The sequence below is a fragment of the Dromaius novaehollandiae genome, chromosome 8 (genome assembly GCF_036370855.1).
Source record: "Dromaius novaehollandiae isolate bDroNov1 chromosome 8, bDroNov1.hap1, whole genome shotgun sequence".
Lineage (NCBI taxonomy): Eukaryota > Metazoa > Chordata > Aves > Casuariiformes > Dromaiidae > Dromaius > Dromaius novaehollandiae.
Genome location: NC_088105.1, coordinates 14,043,954 through 14,068,975, shown reverse-complemented (window position 1 = coordinate 14,068,975; position 25,022 = coordinate 14,043,954). Strand labels below are relative to the sequence as shown.

At 54.9% G+C, this 25,022-nt stretch overlaps 1 protein-coding gene across 2 annotated transcripts; it reads right to left on the bottom strand.

The window, feature by feature from the left end:
- Window positions 1-508: 508 nt before the first annotated feature.
- On the bottom strand, window positions 509-24,565 carry OLFML2B (olfactomedin like 2B). Of its 2 annotated transcripts, none has more exons than XM_064515740.1 (8): window positions 24,300-24,565; window positions 23,031-23,294; window positions 18,612-18,719; window positions 11,931-12,107; window positions 7,720-7,957; window positions 3,589-4,158; window positions 2,743-2,919; window positions 509-2,253 (listed from the first exon to the last, which is right to left on the bottom strand). In XM_064515740.1, the coding sequence occupies exons 1-8, from the start codon at window positions 24,441-24,443 to the stop codon at window positions 1,652-1,654; spliced, it is 2,280 nt and encodes a 759-aa protein (XP_064371810.1). In that variant the 5' UTR covers window positions 24,444-24,565; the 3' UTR covers window positions 509-1,651. The 2 variants fall into 2 exon arrangements, with proteins under 2 accessions (XP_064371810.1, XP_025979179.2); XM_026123394.2 differs by having other exon boundaries at window positions 7,729-7,957; window positions 24,300-24,564.
- Between the last annotated feature and the right edge of the window lie 457 nt (window positions 24,566-25,022).

Sequence of the window (25,022 nt, the reverse complement as noted above, 5' to 3'; positions counted from 1 at the left end):
CAACCCACCCCCCCGCACAAAGCAGTGCTGGGAGCGGGCACAGCCTGGCACTGCAGCACCACCAGGCACCGTGCCAGCAGCCAGCACCTCGTACACATGCGCTTGGATTTGTATTTCCAAAAAGGCAAAGTGGTCAGAGGGAGGAGAACAGATGCCTTTAGGGGTACAGCGATGGTTTTTCTCCATGGCAGAGGCAGGTTGCCCCAAGATGGACATACAGGTAACACACGCGTTTGCCGTACCTTGCACTTATCCAGCATTTCCCCGTCTCACGGCTGGCTGCAGGGCTCCAGCCCATGGTCTGGCCCCGCCATGATGCCCCGCGCCCTTCCTCCCCGTCCTGGTGCTACCTGTGCCCACGCGGTCACCCGCGCTCTTCAGGCCCAGCCACCACTGTCACGCAGCGCGCCCTCCCTGGGGCAGGGCCAGCACCTGCCTCTTGCCTTCCTCGTCGTTTCACGCCTGTGACCTGGAGAGCAAACCAGACCCAAAGAAAGCCCCACACAGCTGCAACGGTACTTGCTCTTTTATTATAAACAGCAGGTAAATACAAGATGCTGCCAGGCTAGGAGGGGCAGCGGCTGTGCCTCTGCGGTGGGCGGCCAAAAGGGCCGAGGGGAGCGGGGAAGGAGGTGGTCGGGGAGCAGGGGTGGCCGGGGGTGCTCTGCAGGAGACGGCGCAGGCAGCGGGCCGCGGAGCAGGCACCCAGGCCGCCTGGGGGCCCTGCTGGGTGCTGCCGCCTGGGCGGGTGGTCCCCACGGCTGGTGAAGGGCAGCGGGGCTCAGCGCCCGGGCAGCTCACCGCAAGGCAGAGCGGGGCCTTCGCCCGGCAGCACCCAAGGGGACTATCGTGGGATACGAAACAAACACAAAAATCATCTACACGTATTTACAGTGCCCGCTGCCGGCCCCCTGGCTGCCGACACAGCCCCCAGCCCAGCCAGCTCCGGCCCCCAGGCCTTCCCAGCTGGAGGGAGCTCGGACAGGAGCTGGGCTCTGGGGGCGCCGGCTGGGGAGCAGCACCGGGAGCAGGAGGGAGCAGCAGGGCTAAGCGAGGGCAGAGGGTCCCAGGCGTCAGCGCCAGCACCACGGGTGGCCGAGCTGTGCTCGCCCTGCACCGTACAGCAGCAGCTCGGGGCACCTGGGGAGATGCTCCAAGAGAAAGGACACTTCCACTACGACACGCACACCCTCCACAAGGACAGGCCCACACCAGTATCCCACTGGGACCTGTTGTGTGAAGCAGAAAGGCCAGCTTTGCACCAGATTCTTAGTTTATTGGCAGTTATTTTCATATAAAAAGCCCATGGGCAGAACTGTGCCTGGATCCCATCCTCCGCTGCGGCCTTCATGCTGGCCATGCGCAGGAGAGCTAGGCTCTCCCCTCCTGCAGGAGCGGCCCCGCTGCAGACCGGCACCTCCGCGCTGCCCTCAGGCGCCCACGGGCTCCCCGTCAAAACAGAAGCAAGGTTACACCAAAGACAAAGGGAGCGAATCTGGCCTGGGGGTCGATCTACGACCCACCTTTAAAAAAAAACAAAATGAACAAAACCCATCATTTACTCTTTGATTTGTACAAAATAATAATAATAATAACAATAATAATAAAAGGTGCTGGTGGCCCCTCACAGCATCCTACTGTCACTGGGGTCTCAGTAGGCAAAGATCACGTGGTAGGTGACTTGGTGCCCATTGTCCCAGGCGTAGAGCAGGCGATCCTTGGGGTTATAGTCTATCTGGGTGGTGTAGGCATACTCGTTCTCAAAGAGCAGCCGGGGGATGATCTGCGTGTTGGTGTGCGTGTCAAAAGCGTAGGAGATGTTGGCGTTCCTCTTGTTGTAGCTGTCGACCGCGTAGAGCACCCCGCAGATGACAAAGCAGTTCCCGTAGAAGTTCTTGCGCAGCCCCGTCCGCCACGTGGTCTCCTTCTGGGTGCTGAGGTCGGCCGCGTTCAGCTTGCTGAGCACGATCACCTCCTGGTTGAAGCCCTCGTAGCTGATGGCCGGGTAAATGACCCACAGGCCATTCTCATCCACAGCAAAGTCCACATCCGAGTGGCCCCGCCACCGCCACGGTGTGGACTCCTCGTAGGCCACGTCGTGCAGCATGGCCCAGGCGGCCACGTACCGCTGTTTCAGGTCATATTTGATGATGTTGCGCGTGAAGGCCCGGTTGTAGTAGAAGGACCCGTTGTAGACGACATGCCCTGTCCCAATCCAGCTGTATGGGAGCTTGTAGGAGTTGCTCCAGCGCCCTGAGGGGCAGGGACATTTTGCTGGTGAAACCCTCCCTTCTCTTTGTGGTGCTTGTTCCCATTGCAGCCGTTCCTGCCACCCTCTGCCCTCAAGCCCTGCATGCGCTCCCTTCCCAGCTTCCATCCGCAGCCTGCTGTGGTGATCTCCTCCTGCTACCTTGAACTCTCCTGTGGCCCTGGTCTGTTCTGTCAAGGGCATCTCGCCACAACAGCCCCTCTTGGGCTCAACACTGCCCTAGGATGAGCCAGAGCTCATCTTGGTCTCAACACTGCCCTAGGATGAGCCAAGAGCTGCCATGGGCAGCCAGTCCTGCTCCATGCTACAAGCCCCATCAGGCCCAGTAGCAGCACTGGAGAGAGGCTTCCCATCTCCATAGCTGAAAAGGTCCCAGCCCCAGCGGGGAACAGGGCATTATTTGGACCAGATGAACTGCAGCCAAGGCAGCGCAGGGGACATGGGGACTGGAGAAAGGGCCGGCGCAAGCCCACCTTGTTTGAAGTTGTCGAGGTTCCTGAACTCCACCAGCGTGTTCCCGTAGTAGTAGTTGGTGACGTAGATCCGCTCCTCCTTGGCCAGGGGGTCCTTCATCCAGGCACCCTCATTGCGCCCATACGTGTTCTGTGTCGTGGGCCCCGAGATGGTGGAAAGCGTGTCCTTGCAGCGCCCTGCGCGAGCAGAGGGAGGCTTGCGAGGCACAAGGCAAGGCAGCCCACCCCACTGCTCTCCCCGCTCCTGCCAGGGATATCACCCACTTCTGCCCCCAATTGCTCACCCTGTCCCCTTGCCGACACAGCAGTTGCCCTGGCTGCCTCTGCCTGGGCTCCCCAAGGCCCCGTGCTGCTGGCCAGATCCTGCAAAGGGCTCCCCACCAACTCCCCATGGCTCAGGCACATCCCTGCCTTGCAAGCCAACCTGCCCTAACCAGGGCACGGCCCAAGCAGTGCTCCCTGGACCTGTGATACCTCCTGCGGGCCACAGCGGGAGCTGCTCCGAGGCTGCCAGCTGCCTCCGATCCATCTCCAAGGAGGCCTCTTTTTGCCCTGCCCAACTCCTCAACCTGGGAGGGGGCCACATTAGGTTTCAGAGTTAACAAGCAAGTAAAACTTGGCACCCTGGTAAAGCACTGTCCAGGCCCAGTCTCCATGGTACCTTCCATGAGTGATCAAATCCAGCCATGCTGCATTTAGCAGGGCACGGCACACCCAATAGTGAGCCCTGGCGGGGGCCAGCACACGAGTTAAGCTGGGGGCACGGGCCAGCCACAGAGAATACAGCTGAATTGGTGCTGGATTTGGGACAACGTGCAGGAGCAGGGAAGAGGCGCACGCACTCACCGATGATGTTCCTTATGTCCTCCTCCTCCAAGGCCTGCTTGGGGGTGGCAGGGATCGTGGGGCTGGCTGGCATTGCAGGGGTGCTCGCCTCTTCCAGAGCTCCCGGGCTGCTGTCCGTGGCAGGGGCAGAGCTCGTCCCCGCATCTCTTGCGGTCGGGATGGCGGTGGTGGCCGCAGCAGGGCTGGGGACGCCGCTGCTGGCTGTGGGCAGGCTCTCTGCAGTCATGGGTGCCACCGTGCTGGCCGAGGGGAAAACTGTTGGCAGCTGCAAGGGCTCTGTGCCCGCCACCTCTGTTGGGGTGGTTGCGGTCGTGGTGTCCAGGGCGGGGGGCAGCCTGCCCAGAGCAGTGGGGTCCGGTGTTGGCTCCACGGACGAGGCAGGGGACGGGGGCACGGTGGCCGTGGCGGCAGCGCTGGAGGATGCCGTGGTGGTGGGTTCGCTGCCAGGGGTGGGTGGCCACCCCACCGGGGCGGGCTTCCTCACGCCCTTGCCGGCCCTGCTGCTGGGCCTCAGGAGCTGGTCTTCGATCAGCAAATCCACCGTGTTGTCCCCGCTGAAGAGCTCATCCTCTGCCAAACACACAGACGGGCGTCAGGGGAGCTGTGCTGCAGCCCGTGGGGCGCAGAGCACAGCCCTTCACCCCCCCAAGAGCCTGCACTGCAGCAGAGCGGGGAGATGGTGCCTGTGGGGCCATGTTGTCTGGCTCCCAACCACCTCCTGCTCTGGCTTCTCCTCCCCTTTCTCCAGCCTCTTTTGGATTAAATCCACCCAATTTAATTTCCAGCTGGAGGTGGGCTGCAAGAACAGCAGGGGCTGATAGCACCCACATTAGGCGGCCCGTGAGACCACAGCACATCTGCGTGCAGCGTCTCAGACGCTGGCCAGACCAGGAGGCAAAGGACGGTGACTGGTGACTCTCAGAGCTGGGGCAGGCTGCACAGACAGACCGCCATCATCTCCTAAGGGTGTGAAAAGGGACATACACGGCTGCCAGCCTAAGAAGAGCCCATGAGGCACAAGGGGGCCTGCAGAGCCAGTGTCCCTGTCCCCCGGCCTGTACAACCCACCCAGCACACGCACTCGGTGCTTGTGAGTATGAGGGTGTGTGAGCAGAGGGGCCAGGGAGGGAAACCAGTTTTGCTTTAAGGATCCCCTCCCCTCCTGTAAAGTCTGGCATTGAGCTTTGCTGCAGCATTAGCAACATTTTTTCCTGCAACTTTGCTCACGAAATACTGCTTGTTCTTGAATTGCTTTGCATCAGCTTTCCAGCTGCCTGGAGTGATTGCCTTCCTCCTGCCCTTGGTGACAGCCATGAGTGCAGCGGCCCTGCCTGGTGCTCAGAGTAAGTGACCTCTTGACCACTTGTTTTTTGGGGCTGCTATTCCCTCAGGTTTGAGGAAGAGGAGCGGAGCTGCTGTGTGCCCCTTCCCTGCAGCACAACCAAATGGCCAAACTGCTCTGTTGCCACCAGACACGGCTGCAGTTCCCTTCCCGCTGCTCTCAGGGACTCCTGCACCTTGCACCAAGGCTGGGCACTGCTCTGGAGCTCCTCCAGGTCACTGCCTGGATCTTCGCCTTGCTGGGGCAATGCTACCCACTAGGCTTCACTAAAAAGAGGTGCTGCCTTAGGTCTCACAGTCCAAACCTGGGTGCTGCATGTGTCCCGAGGACAGAGAAGGAGACCCACACCATGGTCATGGAGGTCACAGCACAACCAGCTGTGTCGACATTGGTGTCACAGCTGTAGCCAAAAGGCTGCTTTCACTGCTTTGAATCCCTTGTGGCTCCTACCTGATGGGCACCACGGCCTCTACCTGCATCCAGCAAGATCTGGGCTCTGCTGTGCTTGGCTAGGGGGCAAAGCCCATCCCCTCCGACCAGACGTCGCCCCTCTGCACAGCCTGTCCAGCAGCTGCACCGTTGTTCATGCAGATGATCTCATCCCAGGAGTGGGAAAGTTTTATGAAGACAGAAGAGCTCTTCTGCCCACGTAAGCTCAGTTTCTGCTATGGGCCTTTTTCATAGCCCCCCCCCCACCCCATGTGCAGGCACCAAGGCGCATTTAAACAGTCTCTTTTGAAGACATCTGCAGCCAGATTCAATAAACATTTTTCTTCTCCTCATTTGGGATTTAAGACAACAAAAACAACCAACAGCATCTACCCTGCAGTCTGGAACAGGTTTTGCCCTTCCTCATCTGGAGGTGGCAGCGCACATGCAGCCGTCTGCCCTTCCTGCACAAGGGCCGGACAAGACAACCCTGCCTGTGGCAAGATGAGATCCAGGAAGGTTTTGCACTAGTGCGTGGCAGGCAGCACATTGCCTTCAGCGCTGCCTCTGTGCCCCAACTGCCCTGGGCACATGCAAGGGTGCCCTCCCCAGCTATGTCCACAGGCAGCTTCAAAGCCCCTTCCACTACACCTTGGAAGCCACATGTCCCAACTTCAAACTGTTCAGCTGCTTTGGAGTTCCCCATGTTACACAGATGAATAATAATGTGGCAGGTAAATGATTTGCCAAATAGCATTTGCTGCAGTGATCCAGCCAGATCACACACATCTAACTTGGTTTGCCAAAATATATGACTCACCTAGACCACAGTGAACACTTCGGCTGCAGGGGCTTTGGCTGCCACATCTCTAGACAGAAGCTGGCACGGGTGCCACTTCTTTTTTTGTGATCTCACCCATCTCATGAATCAATGCATGGCTGCACTGACCTGACCTTGTTGCCGAGCCAGTTTTGTACAGAAAGGGCATTTGTCTTGTTCGTTTGTGCTTCCAGGAGCTCCCATCTCTTTAGGGCTTAGACCCGTTTTCACTTTGGGAGCAGTGATAAATGGCACTCTGCAAATGGGTCGGGAAACTTACTGTGTGCCTCATGATGCCTTGTAGGCACCCCCACCCCAAAGGAACCTTCCTCTGCCTGTTCTTCCCCTTCACCCTCCCAAGCCATTGCCACAAATGTCTTCAAGATGACATCAGGCAGACAGATCTACAGGACTAACATACATAATAAACTTGCATTTACTTTCTAGAAAGCTGTTGATTCTGGGTATTTTAAGCAGTAATAGTGCCTTATTTCCTTAGCTACTATATATTTTCCTTGGAATAATACTTAGTCATTCTCCCATGCACAGTTCAAAGGCTGGCACCCTCATTGCTGTTTTCAGCAGTGATTTACCAATGGTGCTGCCGCTCTCAATCAATATTCCCAGCTTTAGCTCTACAACGCACCTGAGAAAAATAGGATGTGGTAGTTTCTTTTCTCTCCATTCCATGTTTTCATCTCCTGTCTCTGTATTTCCACTCTGCAATTTCAGTTTTCCTGCTCTCTGGCCTCCTTTCAGAAACCACGTCTCCTGGATTAGCAGCTCATTCATCCTCGCGGTTCACTAATTTCACTCATTCCACAATCGTGCCAGCAATGTTGCATTAAATCTCTACATCCTGCTCTCGTCTTCCCGTCTCTCCTCCGCCTGCCCCAGCCACATAGGTTCTCCCTGCTGCTTGTATCTGCTCCCACAGTGCCCAGCATGAGGGCCCTCTGTAACAAATGACTTCCAAACCCCCTGGTCCTCCTGGGGCCCCTGGAGCTGCACTCCCCACGCCTGCGCTGCTGGACTCTCACCCTGGCCTTCCCGCTACACAACATGCCATTGCCAAGCCTCCTGCCTTGCCTCAGCCCTGTCCCTCAGCGCACAGCTCCCCTCTCTTCACCGGCCCCTCACGCCTTCGCAGACCTGCTCATCTTCACTGTTCATCTCCTTCTGCCTGCAGCCCCTCCTCCTCTCTGCAGTGACCCCACAGGCTTTGCCCACACGTTCCCAGGGGATGAGAGGCAGGATTCAGGGGCTGGGGCAGTAATAACAGGAAGTGCCTGTTTATAAGAGAATAACACAAAGCTGCACTGACTTGGGATGACTGCCCCACAGCCCTGCACTCCTACACTATCCTGTGCACACTCACAAGAGTATTCATCCATCGATGACCACTGCAAAAGGTACTGCTTTCCTTGGCCAGCACAGATAACCATGGAGCAGAGTGGAGAGGGTGCAATGTAGGTGCTGGTTTTGCCTGCCGCACTGCTAAGGGGCGCAGATGGACGTTAGGTCAGATGTGGCTACAAACCCAACTCACGTTGTTCCTCAATGTCATTCTCCAAATCTGTGAACTGGGCCTTGTAGTAGGTGACCCCTCGGACAATGGTGGGTTTGGAAGGAGGCCGGCTCCCGATGTGCAGTTTCCTCTGCAAGAGCTGCCTTGACCTCTCATCCTCTGGAACAAGGTGCAGCTCCGGGAGGGACTCGACGGAGTTGATCTGCTGAGAGATGGTTTCATCTTTCAGGAATCTTTCTTCATATTTTCCCTGGAAGAGACACAAGAGGTCATTAAATGATTGGCCAAAACACACAGCCATGCTTTGGGGGAAGGGGCATGAACTCCACACTGGTTACTCAGCCAGCCAAGCTCTGGGTAGGATGCTGTGTCCTCCCTCATTTATGAGGGTCACCTGTAGTCCCTTCTACAGGAAAAGTCCTGTGTAAGGACTGGAGACAAATGACTTGGGAGAACAGCATTGCCACTGCATGACATCGTGTGCCACCCTGCAAACACAGGCTGTGCCGCTCATAAGGCACGTGCTATATGGATGTGGCAGATGGGATGTACAGGCTGTGCAGAGAGATCCCCACTGCCTCAGGGCTGGCATTAGCAGGATATGCTGACTTACTGCTCAAGGCTTCGGCTCCCTGCAGCAGCTCATGCACACACCAGACCAGCTGCCGCTGTCTTGCACCTGCGGGGCACCTCCTTGCAAACCAAGGACCTGCCGGGGCCAGCGACCAGCACTGGATCACCAACAACAGCACGCTGCATGTGCAGACAGCTGAGCTCCATTGGCTAGCCTTTAGCACGTCCACTGCCTCCATCTCAGACCCATTCCTGCAACACATCTGCTGTCCGCGGAGCAGGTGGTGTTTTAGGAAAATGTTCCTAGCTCCGGGACTGTAACAGCAGAGGATGAAGCGATAAAGCCAGCAGAGACAGACTGACTTCCTCCAGGGGAAAAGGATCTGGATGTGACAGCAGAGACCAGGCTATACCCTAAAAGGATGCATTTCCCCACCATTGCTCACGATGCAAGAGAAAAGGAAAATGATTCAATCAGGAGAAGAATCCAGGCCTGGAGAGAGGCTGGAGACACCTCCCCAGAAGGGCTGGGAGCTCCCTGGGGCCGGGTCTGGGAACCCAGCGCTCAGGCAGCCACCGGCCGCAGCAGCTCATGGCTGAAGGATTTCACCTCATTAGAGGAAAACGGAAAGACAGCCTGAAACATTGAAGTGACGCCCACTTGGCTGAGAAGACAGGCCCAGGATTCCTTCGAAGCCCTGCTGCAATTAACAACAAGAAAGGGGGAATTTTGGGAAATGAGGTCACTTGGGGTAATAAAAGCCCTGTGCTTTGCACTCCTGCCTGGACAGGGCTGGAGCCTCTCCAGCAGTCACTTGATCCTGTTCCCATGCAGAGCTTCTGCTCAGGTTACGACACAGAACGAGCCTGGCGCAAGCGCCTGAAGACTGGCAATGGAGGCAAAGCCATTTAGCAGCTGTGTCCTCCGCTCTTTGGGCACGGCGGCCTGCTAAAGGGCTGTTATGCGCGCAGTTTGGTCTCCTGGGGCTATTGCAACAGCTGAGGCAGCAGAGAGGCTGGCTGGGAGCAGCCGCAGGGGTGGTGGGGGTGCAAATGCTGCTGGACAGTTTGCTAGGACCCCTCTGCTGGGGGATAGCCTACTGAGGAGAGCACGCCGGTACTTCAGGTTGGGTGCGTTTTCCCACCCGCACACCCCTGGTATAGCTGTGGAAGCCATGGCCTGCCCTTCTCCTCACCGGGGCTCAGGAAACCCACCCCATAGGACCCAAAACACCTGTTCTCAACCCATCACGGATCATTTTTTCTGGGGGCTTCTGTCCCATAGCTGACCTGAATGCCCTGGGCAGGCAGGCCAGCCTCAGAAGTCCAGTGGTGCAGCAAAGCTGAGAGCTGGATTATGTGGGGGACAGCACCCAGGCAAACTCCCGGAGGAAACCCTCTTCCTCCACCCAGCCCGGCCCCTGCACCTAGTGGGTGGGAAGTTCCCATGGCAATGAGCAGGCTTCCCTCACCAACTAGCCCAGGAGCTGAACATCTCCTTCTCTGGAGCTGGGAAATGGTGCAGGAATGTGGCGTTTTCTTCTGCCCTTGGGGCTGCCTCTGAGGCCATTTCCCCCCTGCAAGATGCCTCCTTTTGCCCCTGTGCAGATGGCCCTGGAGTCAGGGCAGGGAGCAGCCAGGCTGCATGAGCCAGCATGGACCAGAGCAGCAAGAGGCCACCCCAAATTATACCACTGACAGCAGCAAGGGCATCAGGATACCCTGGGGGGACCAGTTCCCCAAATGCCCCTCACACTCGATGCAGCGGTGGTGCAAAATCCGCTGTCCCACACAGAGCAGTCCCCACACTAGGAGCCTGCAGGGACCCCTGAGCCACCACGGTCTGAGGCTGGGCTCTGGAGCCAGCGGGACGCCCAAGCCTCCGCCCAGAGCCCGGAGGTGCAGGAGGCGGCTGGGAAGATGCAGTCCCTGGGGGCGGAGGGCGGCAAGCTGTCCATCCCCCGAGCCCTCAAGCCCTGCTAATCAAAGGCTCCGAGTGACTTCGGCACAGAGATTCCCAGCGATTTCCAGCAAGCCCCACAATGATATCATTCTTTCCGAGCAGCAAGGCGCTCGGCCACCTCCAACCTCTAAAACCAACAACCCGCGGGAAGGGGGGCAGCCCGGGAAGCGACTTGGTCCTGTTCCCTCCTACATCCCGGCTGCAGCGAGATTGTGCTGAGAGAAGCAGGCTGGAGTCTGAGGAACGGAAACGGGGTTTGCTCAGCGGGGAAGAAAATAACTCGGCCGGCGCGTCTGGAAATGCCCTCTGGGCACTCCACGGGCCACAGTCACCTCGCGGTGCGTGTGCTGAGCCGGGAGCTCAGAGCTGCTCCCCTCTGCCTGACACCGGGCCCCGTCCCTTTCCCCCACCCGCGCTGTGCCAGGGGCACAGGGCCACAGCAGCGCAGGGAGCTGAGTGCTCCGGGGAGCTGAGCCAGGACCCAGCATGCGACAGGGCAGAGGGAGCAGCGGAAGGTGCTGTGGGAGGACAGAGCTCTGTGCACAGCTCCCAGGACACAGCAAAGGTGCCTGTGGCCAGCAATGGAGCCAGCAGCAAGCAGACCCTTGAAAGAGCAGGAGTAGGGGAAAGGGGTGGTGGACAGAGCCCTGCCAACTTCTGGGGAGCAGACATCACATTGTGATTGCTGCTTCGATAAGAGGTGTTTCTCTTCTCACATACAGCAATTACACGAGGCCAGAAATGCTACAGGCTAAATACCTAGTGGCTGGCTGCTGTGACCAGAGCTGCCTACGTGCAGCAGCCACGGTGCAAGGGCACTGATTTGGAGATCCGGGATGACATGGAGGGGATCGAGCCCCGGCCAGAACAGAGGGGCCCGGCATGCTCTCCTGGGAGCTGCACGTTATGAACACTGAAGTGTGTGCACGATGCTGCTGAACCCACAGAGTGAGCTCTCCCCATTACTCCCACACCCCACATGCTGCGCCCTCAGCCACAGCGTCCTGCTCTTCCAAAGGCCCTCTGGTGCTTGCTGGCCACAGCACCAAGCGGCTCCTTACAGCTCCGAGAGGTCACACAAGCAGCTGTTGCTGCATTGAAGCCGCCTCAGCTGGGATGGCCTGGACCCAAGGTGATGAGGCTGAGCGCCTTGAGGTGTGCAGGCAGGGCGGGCTTTCACCTGCCTTGTTGGATACCTTCTGAGTGGACTCAGCACCAGCAGCCCTGGACGAGGCCACACTGTCCCCTCCCAGGGCCCAGCTGTGACCCACCGCCAGGGTGGGAGGATGGCCTCCATCTCACGAAGGACTGGGGCACACTAGCACAGATGGAAGCCGCTGGGAAGCTCTGCTGGCTTGAAAGGGACAAGCGCTACAGGAGGGCAGGCATCCACCCAGCAAGCCCAGAGCCAGAGTCTGGATGCCGCAGCGCATTGTCCCAGCCGAGCCCAGGAGGGTGGTGTGGTGGCTCTGGGGTGCCCCTTTGCCATCAGGAGGGGCAGTGCAAGAGGACATGGGGACACAACCGCCTCTCAAAAGGGACGGGATGGAGGTGATGCTCAGGGAGACCAGCTTCACCACACAGAACCAGTACTGTCCTCTGACAGAGGGATGGGGACTCCTCTCTGCCCATTCTCAATGCCAAGGAAGCTACCAGAAGAGCTCTGCAGCTTGCTGAGGGGCCGTACCTCCGTGTGCACGTAGGCAGCCTCTGCGTCCCTCTGCAGTGAGCCCTCAATGTCAGCAAGGCTGTTGGTGATGAGACTGGAGCAGTTCTCCTTGTCCCTGCGGTGGGGCTCCTGCAAATGTTCCTCCACATCTGCTCCCTCACCGTGGCTCTGCTGTGTGAAGTTCCTGGACATGCCCTAGAAAAGCAAAAGAAAGGAAGCTTTACCCCATCTTCCTTCTTGCAGCCAGATCTCTGCCCGCTTGCTGCTCTGCAACAGGGGGTGCTCCACAGCACCCAGATCAGAGTCTGCCTCCCACCGTCCCCTGGAAACAGAGAAGTAGTAAGCTCCCAGACTGGGCTCACACCCACGTTCCTCCACAGAGCTGTGCATTTACACTGGCTGAGAAGGTGCTCCTGGCCCCTGCGGGGACCTGAAACTACATCCCTGGTGTACAGATCTCCAGATCCACTCTGCCACAGGGCCTTATGGAGCAGGAGTGCCCCATCAGCTGAGGTCAGGGATCCTGCCTGGGGCAGCAGCTTTAGCAAAGAGCTGTACAACTCCACACTGCATCCATGTCATGGCACTGATTACACCTTGCCTGGCACTACCTTTGCTCACTGCAGAGATCTTCAGGGGATCAGAACTGCTGCAGTAAAGCAAAGCTCATGTTAAGCTGCTTAGACACCCCGAGGGACCTAGCTAACCAATGACCACAAACACCACCTCCTCTGCTTTGTTTCCAACCATGCCTTGTGCCGAGAGGGTCATGGATCCTGCCTAAGAGCTGAGCTCCTTCATTATCCCAGGCGGTCCTCAGCTCTGAGAACAGCAGGGACCACTGCCTTCTCCGGGAGCAGTGACTGCTCTGCTAACCACAGGGTTTGTGCAGGTCACAAAACACCCACTGACCTGGGATCCCACACCAGCACAACAAACAGGGACTGAATCATGGAGAAACATGCTCAACATTTCAGGGAAACATCAAAGCTCCAGGCTGAGAGCTGGTGCAATGGACAATGTGGAGACAGGCTGTCCTCTCCAACAGTTTCTTGTCCCCATGGCTACAGCTTGGGCTCCCTTCCTGACTTTCATCTCTTCTAGGTATTACCTTGAACCTAGGAGGCTAAAGAGTCCTGTGCCAGCAGACTTCCCCATGTCTTTGTCCTAGGAAAGTAGCCTCAAGACTCTTCAAATCCCCCTTAAGCCATGGTTAGCAGTTCATAAAAGGAAGAGGACAAGGCAAGCCAAAATATCTCAAGTCTCAGCCTTGCATTCTTTGCCAGTGGGGAACATGGCCTTATCCAAGCATCTTGCTGAGTTCAGCTCATCTCCTATGACTGATCCCATTTATTGATCCCCCTTTTCTAGCACAGACCTGTCCTGGCTGGTAGGGGCAGGGTCAGCTCTGCCTGATCAACCCCAGAGGCAAGTTCTTGAGGTCATCAGCACACTCATCTGGTGTGGAGAAAGAGAAGCCCAAGCTTTTCTAGCTCCCTGAAGGCTCCAGACACGACAGCACTCAGCAGGGCTTTGCCAGCCCTTGCCAGGCATACCAACCTTGCATGCATGCCTGGCAAAACCCAGCCCCAGAGCCTGCAGTGCTGGTGTTTGCATGGTGGCCTCCAACCCTGCACACTTTGTGTTCAGGGACTGCTCCTCCCCACCATTCTCTGCTCCATGGAGAGAAGTTGGGGAGAGCAGGAGAGCCAATGTCCCCTCAGAGAGCTGTGGTTTGCTGTACCTTGTTGTGCAGGAAAATTCCTTTGCCCTTTTCAGTCCCCCAGCTATAGGTATACCTTGTATACCCCCTGCCCATAAGTTCTGGATCTTTTCTCTCTCAAATGGCAGCTGCTTTGAATAGATGGCACATCAATCAAAGCATTTTTGCACAGGAACGGGAGGCAGTTCTTCCTGATCCTTCATTTTGAAACTGTGCTGCCATTAATTCCTCCTAAAATCCTCCATGACCTTCATCTGTGACCTCAAATTGCCAGCTGAAGCAACAGCTGCAAGCTAAAATGAAGCCTAGAGAAATGAGTGGCCCTAGCTCAGGCTAGCTACCTTGCTACAGAATGCCTCAGCTCTACAGACCAAATATGTTTGGAGTTTATTCCCTTTACTGACATCATTTGTGTAAAATACCTTATTATACTGAGAACAACTCAATACCTTCTCCTCTCTGCAAAAATACCATCCCAAGCTCATTTAAGCCTCTACACCGCCTCAAGGATATCTGAATTCCCAGTCTTTACCCAGGCTTTGTGAGTCACAGCTTTATGATCCAATTTTGAGGCTGAGTCCAATAATACAGCGACTTTCCAGTAAGCATTTTGCTGTAGTAGGAACAGGGGAGCCCACGGCACTGTCCTAGGAGTGTCACAGCAGCAGAAGCAGCTTCGACATCCTCCTTTCAGAAGGGTGGCTGTTTCCTGTGGCCTCCTGTTCTTGTCACTTCTGTGTAACGCTTGGCCTATGACATGCTCTGGGACAAAAGTCCGCCTCCATTTGAGTGGAGCATCACCACCAAAGAGCTGGCCTGCGGTGCTGCTTGAGGCCACTCAGCTGCTCTGCTGGGGAGCAGCTGCTGAGAACGCGCTCGCCTGGGAGCTGTGCACAGAGGCCGACCCTTTGAAGCAGTGCCAGGCTCTTGTTCAGCGTCTCAGTTGTCCTTCACAACAGACGCCATGGCCTGCCCAGGGGGTGATCTCCCTTCTCTGGAAGAGATTTACTCACTGAGCCAGGAACAGGCGGCTTTTCACACCTGCTCCCTGCACCTGCCCACATCACTGCCACAGCACAGCGCCCAGGCTCTGCCCGGCCCCAAACCAGCAGGCCGGTGGCATGAGGGAAGCGCTTGCTAAGCCAGGCCTCTCCTGTGCCCCTCTTCCCTCACACCCGAGGGCCTGCGGACAGATTCACGATCCTGCAGCCCCAGTTCAGCGAGGTTATCCAAACCTGTGAATTCTCTTCTCCTCCCACCACTCCCACCTTCACTGATTTCTCTGGGCTGACTTGCCACCCTCCCTGTCTTACCGTGATCAGTCACATGCCGAGCAGTAACATTGCAAAGCCACCATGATGTGCCCTGACAGACAAGTGCCATCAGCACTGCTCTTTGATGAACCCTCTGCACAAAAACAAGCTGGTAAACAGGACCACTTTGGCGCCAAAGAATGCAGGGATACCCGCACTTGGAAGACATGTTTGTGAGTAATTGTATCATTTATCATTACACAAAGTCCTAACACTTACCTTCATCTTAACTGAACCTTTGGCTCAACCACTGACAAGATCTTTGAGGAACTCACACTCTCAGCTCATGACCTGACTAGTTGTGTCACTCTAGTCTGACCTGTTTAAACATGACAACATCTAACAGCACCAAGGACCGAGGAGTAAGCAGAGCCCACGTGCCATGTGTGGTCTCCATGTCTCTTGAGTGATTCTCAGCACTGAGGGTGGCTATTTTGCACCTCCTTAGCAGTATCAAAAGAAGCCCTACTGGCAGGATTAAGTGCATGGCAGGCAATGGGCAGGCACAGTGTTTGCAGCTGGGCTGTGTTCAGGGACTGTCTTCTGTCAGACCACCTAGTTCAGGGTCCCCTCTCTGGCCATAAGCAGACACTGACAAAAGAGCAAGAACAGGGAAAGCATAGATAATGCTTATCTTGGTACTTTCCAAGCCTCCAACCATTTTCAGTTACTTAGTTTCAGAGTCGGGCAAATTCATGGACAACAGATCCATAAATGGATACCAAAAAGACTAGGCAGGGCTGTCTCTTCTAACATCCCTAATTCAATGGCTGCAGATCACAGGAACGGACCACAGAAACCACCCTGGTGTACTCCCCCTAAACAGCATCTCCTCTTGCCAGAGTCAGGGACGGCACTGGACTGGCTGGCTGGTCTGTGCCAGTGGGTCCTTTCCTATGTTCTGAACCGGCCTTTTGTGTCCGCAGTCACGTTCCCCTCTTCAGGTGAGCCCTGCTCACCCTGCCGTGGAGCTGAACTCCCCAGGAGCAGATCCGCGGTGTCCGTGCAGCAGTGAGCCACCCCAATGGAGAGGCGTAGCAAGGGACTGGCAGCACCACTCCACCCTCTCCGGTTCCCAAATTATCAAAGACTCAGCAGCAAGCCCAAGTAACTTAACTGGAGAGTAAGTCAAACCACAGGAAGAGGGTGGAATTGCAAACAAAAACGTTGCTGTTTTATTATGTTTAGACATCAAAATCCCTTTCCCCCTTTTGGGGGAATCACCATATTTGGAAACCCAGAGTCTGCCAGTCAGGTGCACTCCTCTCAGCTGTCTCTTCTTTGACCTCTGAGATGGAGTGTGCTGTGCCTTTCTGAAACACGTTGCAAGTGGAATTTTGGCTTTATAAATCATTGCTTCTTGGCTCCTGGCTGCAGTCAAATGGGACTGCTCTGCACCGACAAGAATGTGGAATTACTGTCCCAGATACGGACCAAGGGAGAAAACTCCAGTATTTAATCTGGCAACCTGTTGCTTCATAACTGAACACAGTTTAACAAACTGCAAACCATACACTGTACTAGCCAAAGAAATATTAAACTGCATGGAAGTAAAAATGAGTTCACTGGAAATCTTCTCTAAGAAATTAAAGGAATTTATCTATCTTTTTAGTAGTATTGAGGATTTAGGTCTTTTCAACACAAGCCAAGATGTAACTCGGCCATTAAGGAATCTGACCTTCTTGGATACTAGCCAGCCTGGGAGCATACCCCCCAGCAACGCCCCGAACCTATCACCCTGACATCAAACAACACGCAAGCACCCAGTTGAGAGCAACTATTGAGCCAGTACAGACAGAACCGAGAAGAGGAAAAACTATCTCAACAGCAGGCCAGCCTGACCCTGAGGAGATGCTCTCATCGTGAATAATGCAAACCATATCCTTGCCAGGAGATCAAAGGAGGTTATTAAGCCCTCTGCTTGGCCCTTGTGAGGCCTCAGCCAGGATCCTGTGTCCCATTTGGGCCCCGAGGCACGTGGGGAAACTGGAGAGGTTGGAGGAGGCTGCCAGGGTGGTCAGGGTCTGGGGCAGGGTGGACAAGGAGCAGTGGAGGGCGCCAGGATGGGTCAGGCTGGGCCAGAGGTGGCCAAGGGGGCCTAACTGCAGCCCACAGCTATCTGCGGGCAATTGCAGAGGTGATGGAGCCAAACTCTCCTCCGCAGGGGCAGATGATAGCCCGCAAACTGCAGCGTGGGAGGCTCAGGTGGGATGCGAGAACAAACACCTTCCCCAGGCGGGCGCTGCAGCCCTGGGACTTGGCACTAGAGAGGTGGGGGGCTCTGGCCAGGGGATTCAGGGTTGGACATGGCCACAGTGCCTGGACTCGGTGCTGGGACAGACCTACTGCGAGTGGAGGGTGGGCTGGCAGCGCCCGGGAGCCCCTGTCCCACTGGTGCTGCTTTGGTTCTACAACTCTCACCGCGGGAGATGCCTACTACACTGAGCAGAGAATTGAATGGCATTATTAAACGCTGGTCAGAGGAAGAACCACGAGCACAGCCTGCTTTATGTACCGATACAGGTGTGTAGGTCGTCTAACACAGACAGAAAAAACAGACCAGCCTCCAGGAATGCAAAGCCCCTTCAGGTTCACGCGTGCCCAACTTCAGGTGCTTTACTGAATGATCCCAACTCTTCCTGTAAACCTGCAGCTCCAACATCCTTAGAGCACTGACTACAAATTTTTGCAAATGAAGTTTCAGCTCTTACTGCCAAGCGCTAGGACTGTGTAACTATATATATAAATATATATATCATAGCTGGTTGCTGCAATTTCTCTTAGCTATGACAAAACCAGTTCAGAAACCCCATGGCTAGAGTTTACTTTAGTTTTGTTTGTTTAGTTCAGTTCCTTTCATTTAGTTTAGTTTTAGTCCAGCAAAGACAAAGTGAACTTCTTCACAACAGTGTAGAAACCAAGTAGCTGTGTTCACACAAAGCATTTTCTCACAATTCTTTAAGAGGTCTTTGTGCATAGATGGTTTGGCCCACAGAGATTTCTCAAGAGGAAAATAATGGGGCTGAAGAAGGGATTTGTGCTGTTTACCCAAAAAGCCTCTGCATCTGCTTTTTGATAATACTTGGAAAAGCCTCTGCTGGGATACGGACATCAGACTGCAGTCAAGGCTCCTTTTCTCCCTCACTCTGAGTACTCAGATGCACGCTCAGCCAAAATACAGCAACCTGAGCCTCTGACTGGGCCCTCAACATACCTCAATGTCTGCGCTGCAGTATCTTCCATGATTTCGCCCCAGCTTGCAGGTCATTATCGCACAAACACACCAGAAGTCAGACAGCGGATTTTCAAAGGGTGCACCAGTGGGATCTGCAGAAGTATCCTCTTCCCGGTCACGAGTGCCTTTCGTCACCTCAAGCCTTTCTCAGATCTGACCCTGCACTGCTTTAAAAAAAAGTGGGCCTGAGGCACCTAACCCAGTCTGACACATTTGAAACTGTTCCCACATGATCCTCTCAGGTGATGCTCCCTGTCACGCACAGTACTGACAATAGCCAAGCAGCGATGAAACTAAACAATAGTTACTTAATGTCTCTTCCACAAGGAATGAGGCCCTGAATGCATCCAAGGTACCAAGTACTTGATTTTAAATAAGTCCTACTAAAGGCAACAACCCCAAATAACAAGAAGTGGAATTTATCTTACCTCCTCAAGCTTTTCCACCCGGCCCACCAACTTTGTTGTGACTGAGTGCAGCTTCAGAAGGTCTAAGCCATAAAATGCACTTTCCAGCATCTCGATGATGGAGGACAGCTGTAAGGCAAAGTGTGACAGTCAATGGGATATACTCTAAAATATCTTGCATTGTTTCTACAGCTTAAAGTCAAGGGTAATGCACAGATCTAAGCACAAAGATTTTAATAAAAAGTAAGTGCACAGACTAAACTATCTCCACATTTACACAAGTCCCTATTAAAATCAGGACGGACTGTGAAAATATTAACCAGTCATTAAACCTGCAAAAGCTTTTTCTCAATTAGGTAACATTAAACATGTGAGCACCTCATAGGATGGCAGGCTACTTTTCTTCTCCACAGCAAGATCTGTGTTTGAAGATGACTGCATTTCAGGGGGACAGGAGGAAATCCAGAAATCATTTAAAAATGCAGTTCAAAAAATAAAAAAATAAGAACAGTAAAAGACAACAGTACCAGCTAGTATCTTTGGAGCACCACTGCATTCAGGAGATGGTTGGATGCTCTTAATGGGCCTTTTTTCCCATCTGGAAAGCATGTATCTCAGCCCTCCAGCCCTGCCGCACTGCTGTAGCAGTCAGGCACGCAGAGCTGCACACACCACCTTTGCACAGCTTCCGATGTTCAGGATCATGTTTTGGGTGCTGGGGATTAGTAATGAGAGCAAGGGGAAGCACTGCACTCGCTTCCAGCGCTAGATGAGGTCTCTTACAAGCCCAAATATTTAGCTGTCTCCCCACGGCCCCCAGCTGACATGACCGGCAACAAAAGAGGCAACGAGTGAACAGAACCTCAAATAAAAATGTGTTTGAGACCTAATTTTGGGTTCATGCCATCCCATGCTTTTTTTCCAGGAACAAGGAGAAACTTATTAAAAAAACATTCATGAAAGCAACAGAGAGAAATGAAGTGACTGAAATTCAGTGCCAGGCTGGCAACAGCTTGCTGTCCAGGAGAAAAACCGCATTAGAGGGATGCCATCCACTGCCATCTCCTTGAACCACCCATTTCAGAGATGCACGGTATCACCCACCCTTAGTGTGGGGCTGTGTGTCACGACACCGCGTGTACCCGCACCCCCTCGCCCCTCCTGCTCCGCACCGCTGCCTTCTCTCCCGCACAAACCCAAGCTCAACAGCCCAAGCTTACAGCCCCCACAGCTGAGAAGAACTTTCCAATACACAGGAAAGCAACATTTCCAATACTACAAGAAAGTGACATTTCTCTCAGCAACTAAAAACCGTTCAACAGAGCTCCATAAACACAGGAGAAATACAGGCAACACTACTGGCAGCACACTTGAGTTTCCACCTCAGCCTCTGCACTCTCCCTGTGGAGCTGACATCAAAGGAAAACTTTTTGTGCCAAATAAAATGGCAGCATCCAGAGACAAGGATTGTTTTATGGCTACACATCTACTTTCCACTGGGAACTGGACCGAGAAAACCAATGCAATGCATGCAAACTGCCAGACAACCACTAGAGAAACGCACTTCCCCTCCAGGCTGGATCATTTCTATCAACACACAAAGGTTGTAGACTTCATTAAGTGCCTTCCAAATCAGTCTGCACGCGCACCCATCCCACAGTTTTGCATCTAAGACACCAAAAATGCAGGCCGCACCTACCGAGCAGGGAACCAGCAAACTATGATTTTGCAAAAATAGACATGTGCGATCTTGGCTTCCCTTTGCCAACACCAACTTGGCCCTCCCTGAAACATCACACTGATGCACGTGCTAACTAATTCTGTTTCGTTCACTTTATCCACTATGGGCCTTGGATTTCACTGGTCAGTGGTCCACAGATTCCTTTGGGACGTTCTCAAAAGCCAGGATCTCTCCTCGGCTGGGATGCCCAGCTCGGACACGGGACACCTGCGTTCCTTCAGCGCTGGGGTGACCCAGCAGGGTGTCTCTGTTCCCTGGGTTTAGCCATCCCACTCCTTACCCTCCCAACGCTTCCCTCAGAGAGGCATCCTCCAGCCCCCCCGTCATCAGGGAGGGCTCTCATTTCTGGAAACTTCCCACAGCTTTCCCACATATGGAGTCCTGGGGGCTTTTGAGTCAGAAGAGAAAAGCACCCCAGCGGGTGTTAAAAACACACGTTTCCACATTAGAAATAAGGCACAACTCTTAACTGTTCCCAAGCTGCTAACAAAGGTGATAGCATGTCCCTTCTGGAACATGCAGACATGATGCTCCCTAGAACAGCAGAGAGGGTAAAAATGCTTGGACTGCTGTGTGCAGTAAGGTGACCTGGTCCATCTGCTGATGAACGTGAGAGCTACTTCTCACGGATGATTTAAGGGTTGGAGCTGTGCGCCCTTGTGCCTTTTGGCTTCTCTTAAGACAGGTCAGTGTTCCTGGTTTGTCTGACCCCAGGACGGACTTAATGCTCCGTGAGAAAGCAAGCCTGTTTTCACAACTCCCGTGGTTTGACTTCTACGGCAAAGAAAAACCCCGCATGTGTATATTTGGATAAACCTTGTGAAATCGTTTGGAAGCGGATCCTTGCAAAATGAGCTCGGAAGACTGGGCCAGTTCCTAGAGGACAAACGTTCACACCACAGCTGGCTGTGAGCAATCCCCTGGAGGGAAAAGTCGGCCAGAGCCAAGCTCGGAGCTAGCCATGAAGGCTGTGCTCCTCCTGGAGGCTGAGCGGCTCTCAGAAGCAGCGGCGGGGATGCAGAGAGGTCTGCGCTGCGTGTGGAGGAGCTCTGCCTGCCTCTGCATAAGAGACTTTGTGTGGCTCTGTCGCCCCGGTGAGAGTCCTCTTCTCCAACCACGGAGGGCTCATAGCTCCTCATTTAAGTCCAAGCCAGACATTCTGGCTTCTCCCGTAGACGCAGGACCAACGAGCAACTCCAGACCATGATTCGTCCAACCCAGAAGTGATAGATGATCTGTCTGCGCCTGTTTATCTTCCCTAGCTGCAGGGGAGCTTGGACAACAAACTGCTAGCTGTCTGCACTCTGACAAGATGAAACACACCCTCTAGCTCCAAATTAATTAGAAAAAACAAATCCTGCTAACGCAGACGGGAGCCTGCCCCTCAGCACCCAGACTGATGTCTGAATTCCCATCTGAGCTGGGACTATCAGCGCTCCCATGGAGACATGTCCCATCACCATACACAGGAGTGCCACCAACTCTCACCCTTTTACTCTGGGAAGACCACAGGGCTGGACACAGCCTGCTCCATGCCAACAGCTGTTTAGGAAGGATTTCTGCTGCCTTATGTAGGCAATAGGGAAATTCTGCAGGGTCTGACTCCAGCTGCTAGGCCAGCAACAGAAATTATCAAGTAAAAGTCAAGAGTGCTTAGAACCGATGCTGTCACGTTTAGACAGTAAAATACTAAAGAGGTTTCAGTAACATAGAACTGCCACCATTTAAGAAGAAGAAAACCCGTTACCCTGTCAGCCCATCTCTGTTAGATGTGTATCATGCTCTCCCATCAACACATCAAAGCCAAAATGGCTTTCCGCATGGATCCTCTGAAGTCCCTCTCTTCACAAAGGACACGAGATCTGGCGGCTGTTAAACAGCGCAGCCGTCGAGGGAGCATTCAATGACAGCCAAAGGGCAGAGAGCAGCCCAGGCCTTCCTGGGTTTACAGTGCAGCAAGCCGGTATCGACCCCCGGAGAACACAGCACGAATCGAGCAGCGTGTTTCAGAGCTACCAATGAATCACCGAGTGCAGCTGCTTAAATCAATCCCTTAATCTGAGCTTGATTTTTACATAAATCATGCAAGCATAAGAGCAACAGCGAACTTTTAAGCTTCAAAAAATATTTTAAAGATTTTTAAGAGGAAAAAGAGCAGAAAAAAGAAATTTTAAAAGCTTCTATGAATATTATGATGAGTTGGCCACATTTAGGGGCCCTATTTGGAGCAGGCAAGATCTGCTGAAATTACTCTGGGCTCTGCTCTTTCCTGACACACTCACTGCTGTGCAGAGATCACTTCTTTGAGCTAGTGCTCTGGAACACGAAGTTTCCATCACTGCAAGCGGTAGTTCTGGCACGGGCATACGAGCCAGACCCCAAAGGTCAGCTGAATAGCTTTGTTATATGGGTTGCAGAGAACAGCGCTGTCCAAATGTCTGTGAATATTTTGACACTTGCCAGCTGGTGGCAGCAATTTTCCCAGCTTGGAGAGGGCTTTTTGTATGTTCTCACGGCCAAGCCTGGACAAGGATTACTTTATTGGAAAAGGCAACTCTTCCGTTTGGGTCCGTGCACTGCAGACCTGCCCCTCCTGCCGAGATAAGGCTGCAAGAGAGCAGGCTCTCAGCAGCGTGTCCCTGTTCGCAGAACGGGCCATCGCAACACGAGAAGACCCTGAATGCAAACTGCACTCCTACCTTGAGGTCGCCGCTCTCCGCTTCCCGGAGCTTCTTCAGCCTGAAGTCCCCCTCGCAAGGATTCAGTGCAGAAGGGGGTGCCACACACGCACACTTGCAGCTGGGTCCAGATGTGATGGTTTCCACTGTGTAAAAATCCTCCGCTTTGAAAGAGCCTTCGTTAATCCTCTGGCAGGCACCACGGCCCAGGGGTCTGACCAGACATTTACACCGACAGTCGGAGCCTTCAGAAACTGCCTTCACCTTGTCGTAGTCACCTAACAACTGAGCACACACAGAAGTAATCATGAGGACATTTAGCCCGACAGCAGGTTAACAAGTATCTTGCTCTGCATCCGCACAGTCTAGTTTTTAAGGACAGTTTGGACACCCTGAACCTTGAAGAAACTAGATGGCTCTGCCAATCAAGAAGTTTTCTAGCGAGTGCCTAGCTTTGTGATCCCTAGCTGCATGGGAAAAAGCAAGCTTCTGCCAACAGGGTGTTTTTTTGTTCCCACTTTCTTTGCATAAAATGGGCCTATCCATCCCATCCTGTTGTCTTTTAATGTTTTGGGTCCTTCCAAAATACAGTGAATCCAGTAAGTCACCTGCTACCCCAAGCAAGATTTCATTTCAGAGGCAAATAGGGTTGGGGTGCACAGGAAGGGTGACTCAAAAGTAACCCTATAAGCAGTGTAACCTGGCAGTGAAATAGCATTTCTGATCAGCCCCATACAATGGCAGGAATTTCCTTTACAGAGATTTGCAGAAAGAGCTTCTGAAAGCCCAAGCACAAAAATAAATTTGATGGTATGTTTCCAATAGTCTCCAAGTTAGCCATTTCCGAGGGCAGATAATAGCACACGGTTCGATCAGCCAAATCTAACAGAAACCTCCACCACATCCCACTGGCGGGGAAAGAGTCTGGGTCTTGGATCCTTCTCCGCTGCACACAAAGAGGCTCCACCAGTTCTCCCTCAAGGAGTTCTCCGAGTCCCCCCAGGGAAACGTCCCCTGCAGCAGCTCACAGAAACGAGAGGACGGAAGCTGTGAGCTGCACCCCATCAGGCTTTGGTGAGTTCACTGTCTGTGGCAGCACCCGGGGCACTAAAACCCTCTGCAGCTGTACTCACCCAGCACCTGCCCAGCACTATCCGGCACCTACACAGCACCACCCCGCACGCACCCTGCGCTGCCCAGCACCACCCAGCACATACACAGCACCGCCCCGCACGCACGCTACGTGCCCCCCGCACCGCCCAGCACCACCCGGCCCGGCGGGTGCAGCACCTGGGAGAGGATGTTCTCCTGGTTGTCCGCCTCGTCCTGCAGCGGCTCGGCGGAGGGGCCGGCCGTGGCGGCGGGAGGCGGCCCGGCCCGGCAGCCGGCGCCCAGCGCGGCCAGGCAGAGCAGCAGCGGCAGCGGCCGAGCCATGAGCGGGCGGCGGGGACGGGGACGGGGCCGGCGCGTAGCCGCCGCTGCTCGCCCAGGTGCGGAGCGGCGCGGCGCGGCGCGGCGGGCGGGCGGGAGGGGCCGGGCGGGGCCGGGCCGGGCGCCGCCTCCCCTCGCTGGGACCGGGCGGGCCGGGCCGGGCCGGGCCCCGCCTCGCGGGCGGCTCGGCGGCGCCGGGCCAGGAGGCGGCGCTCGGGGCTGCCCGCGCCGCGCCGCTGCGGCCGCCGCCGCCGCCCGGTACCTGCGGAGGTCGCGCGTCCCCCGCCGGCCGCGCGTCCTCGATGCCGCCGCTGCTCGGACGGGCGCGATGGCTGCGCCGCAGGCGGCCGACAGATCCCGAGCTGCCCCGTGAGCTGCTGCAAGCGCTGGCCGTGGGGCAGCCGGAGCAGCCGCAGGTGACACCACAGGCCGGGCTCAGCCCTCCCAGGGGCACAGCTGTAAACGAGCGAAGCACAGCCAGCAGGTCACACACGTGTCCCCAAAACACCCCGTACGTTTCGACTGTGCTTTATCTGCGCTCCGGGTCAGCACGCAGCATGCATACCTCATTTCCAGGCTCCG

Coding starts and splice junctions, on each gene's coding strand:
- OLFML2B (XM_064515740.1), bottom strand. CDS start 24,443: ATGGCTCGGCCGCTGCCGCTGCTGCTCTGCCTGGCCGCGCTGGGCGCC. Junction 12,108..18,611: donor GGGTGGAAAAGCTTGAGGAG/GTAAGATAAATT, acceptor TTGCTTTTCTAG/GGCATGTCCAGGAACTTCAC. Junction 2,254..2,742: donor CCTCGACAACTTCAAACAAG/GTGGGCTTGCGC, acceptor CCTGCCCCTCAG/GGCGCTGGAGCAACTCCTAC.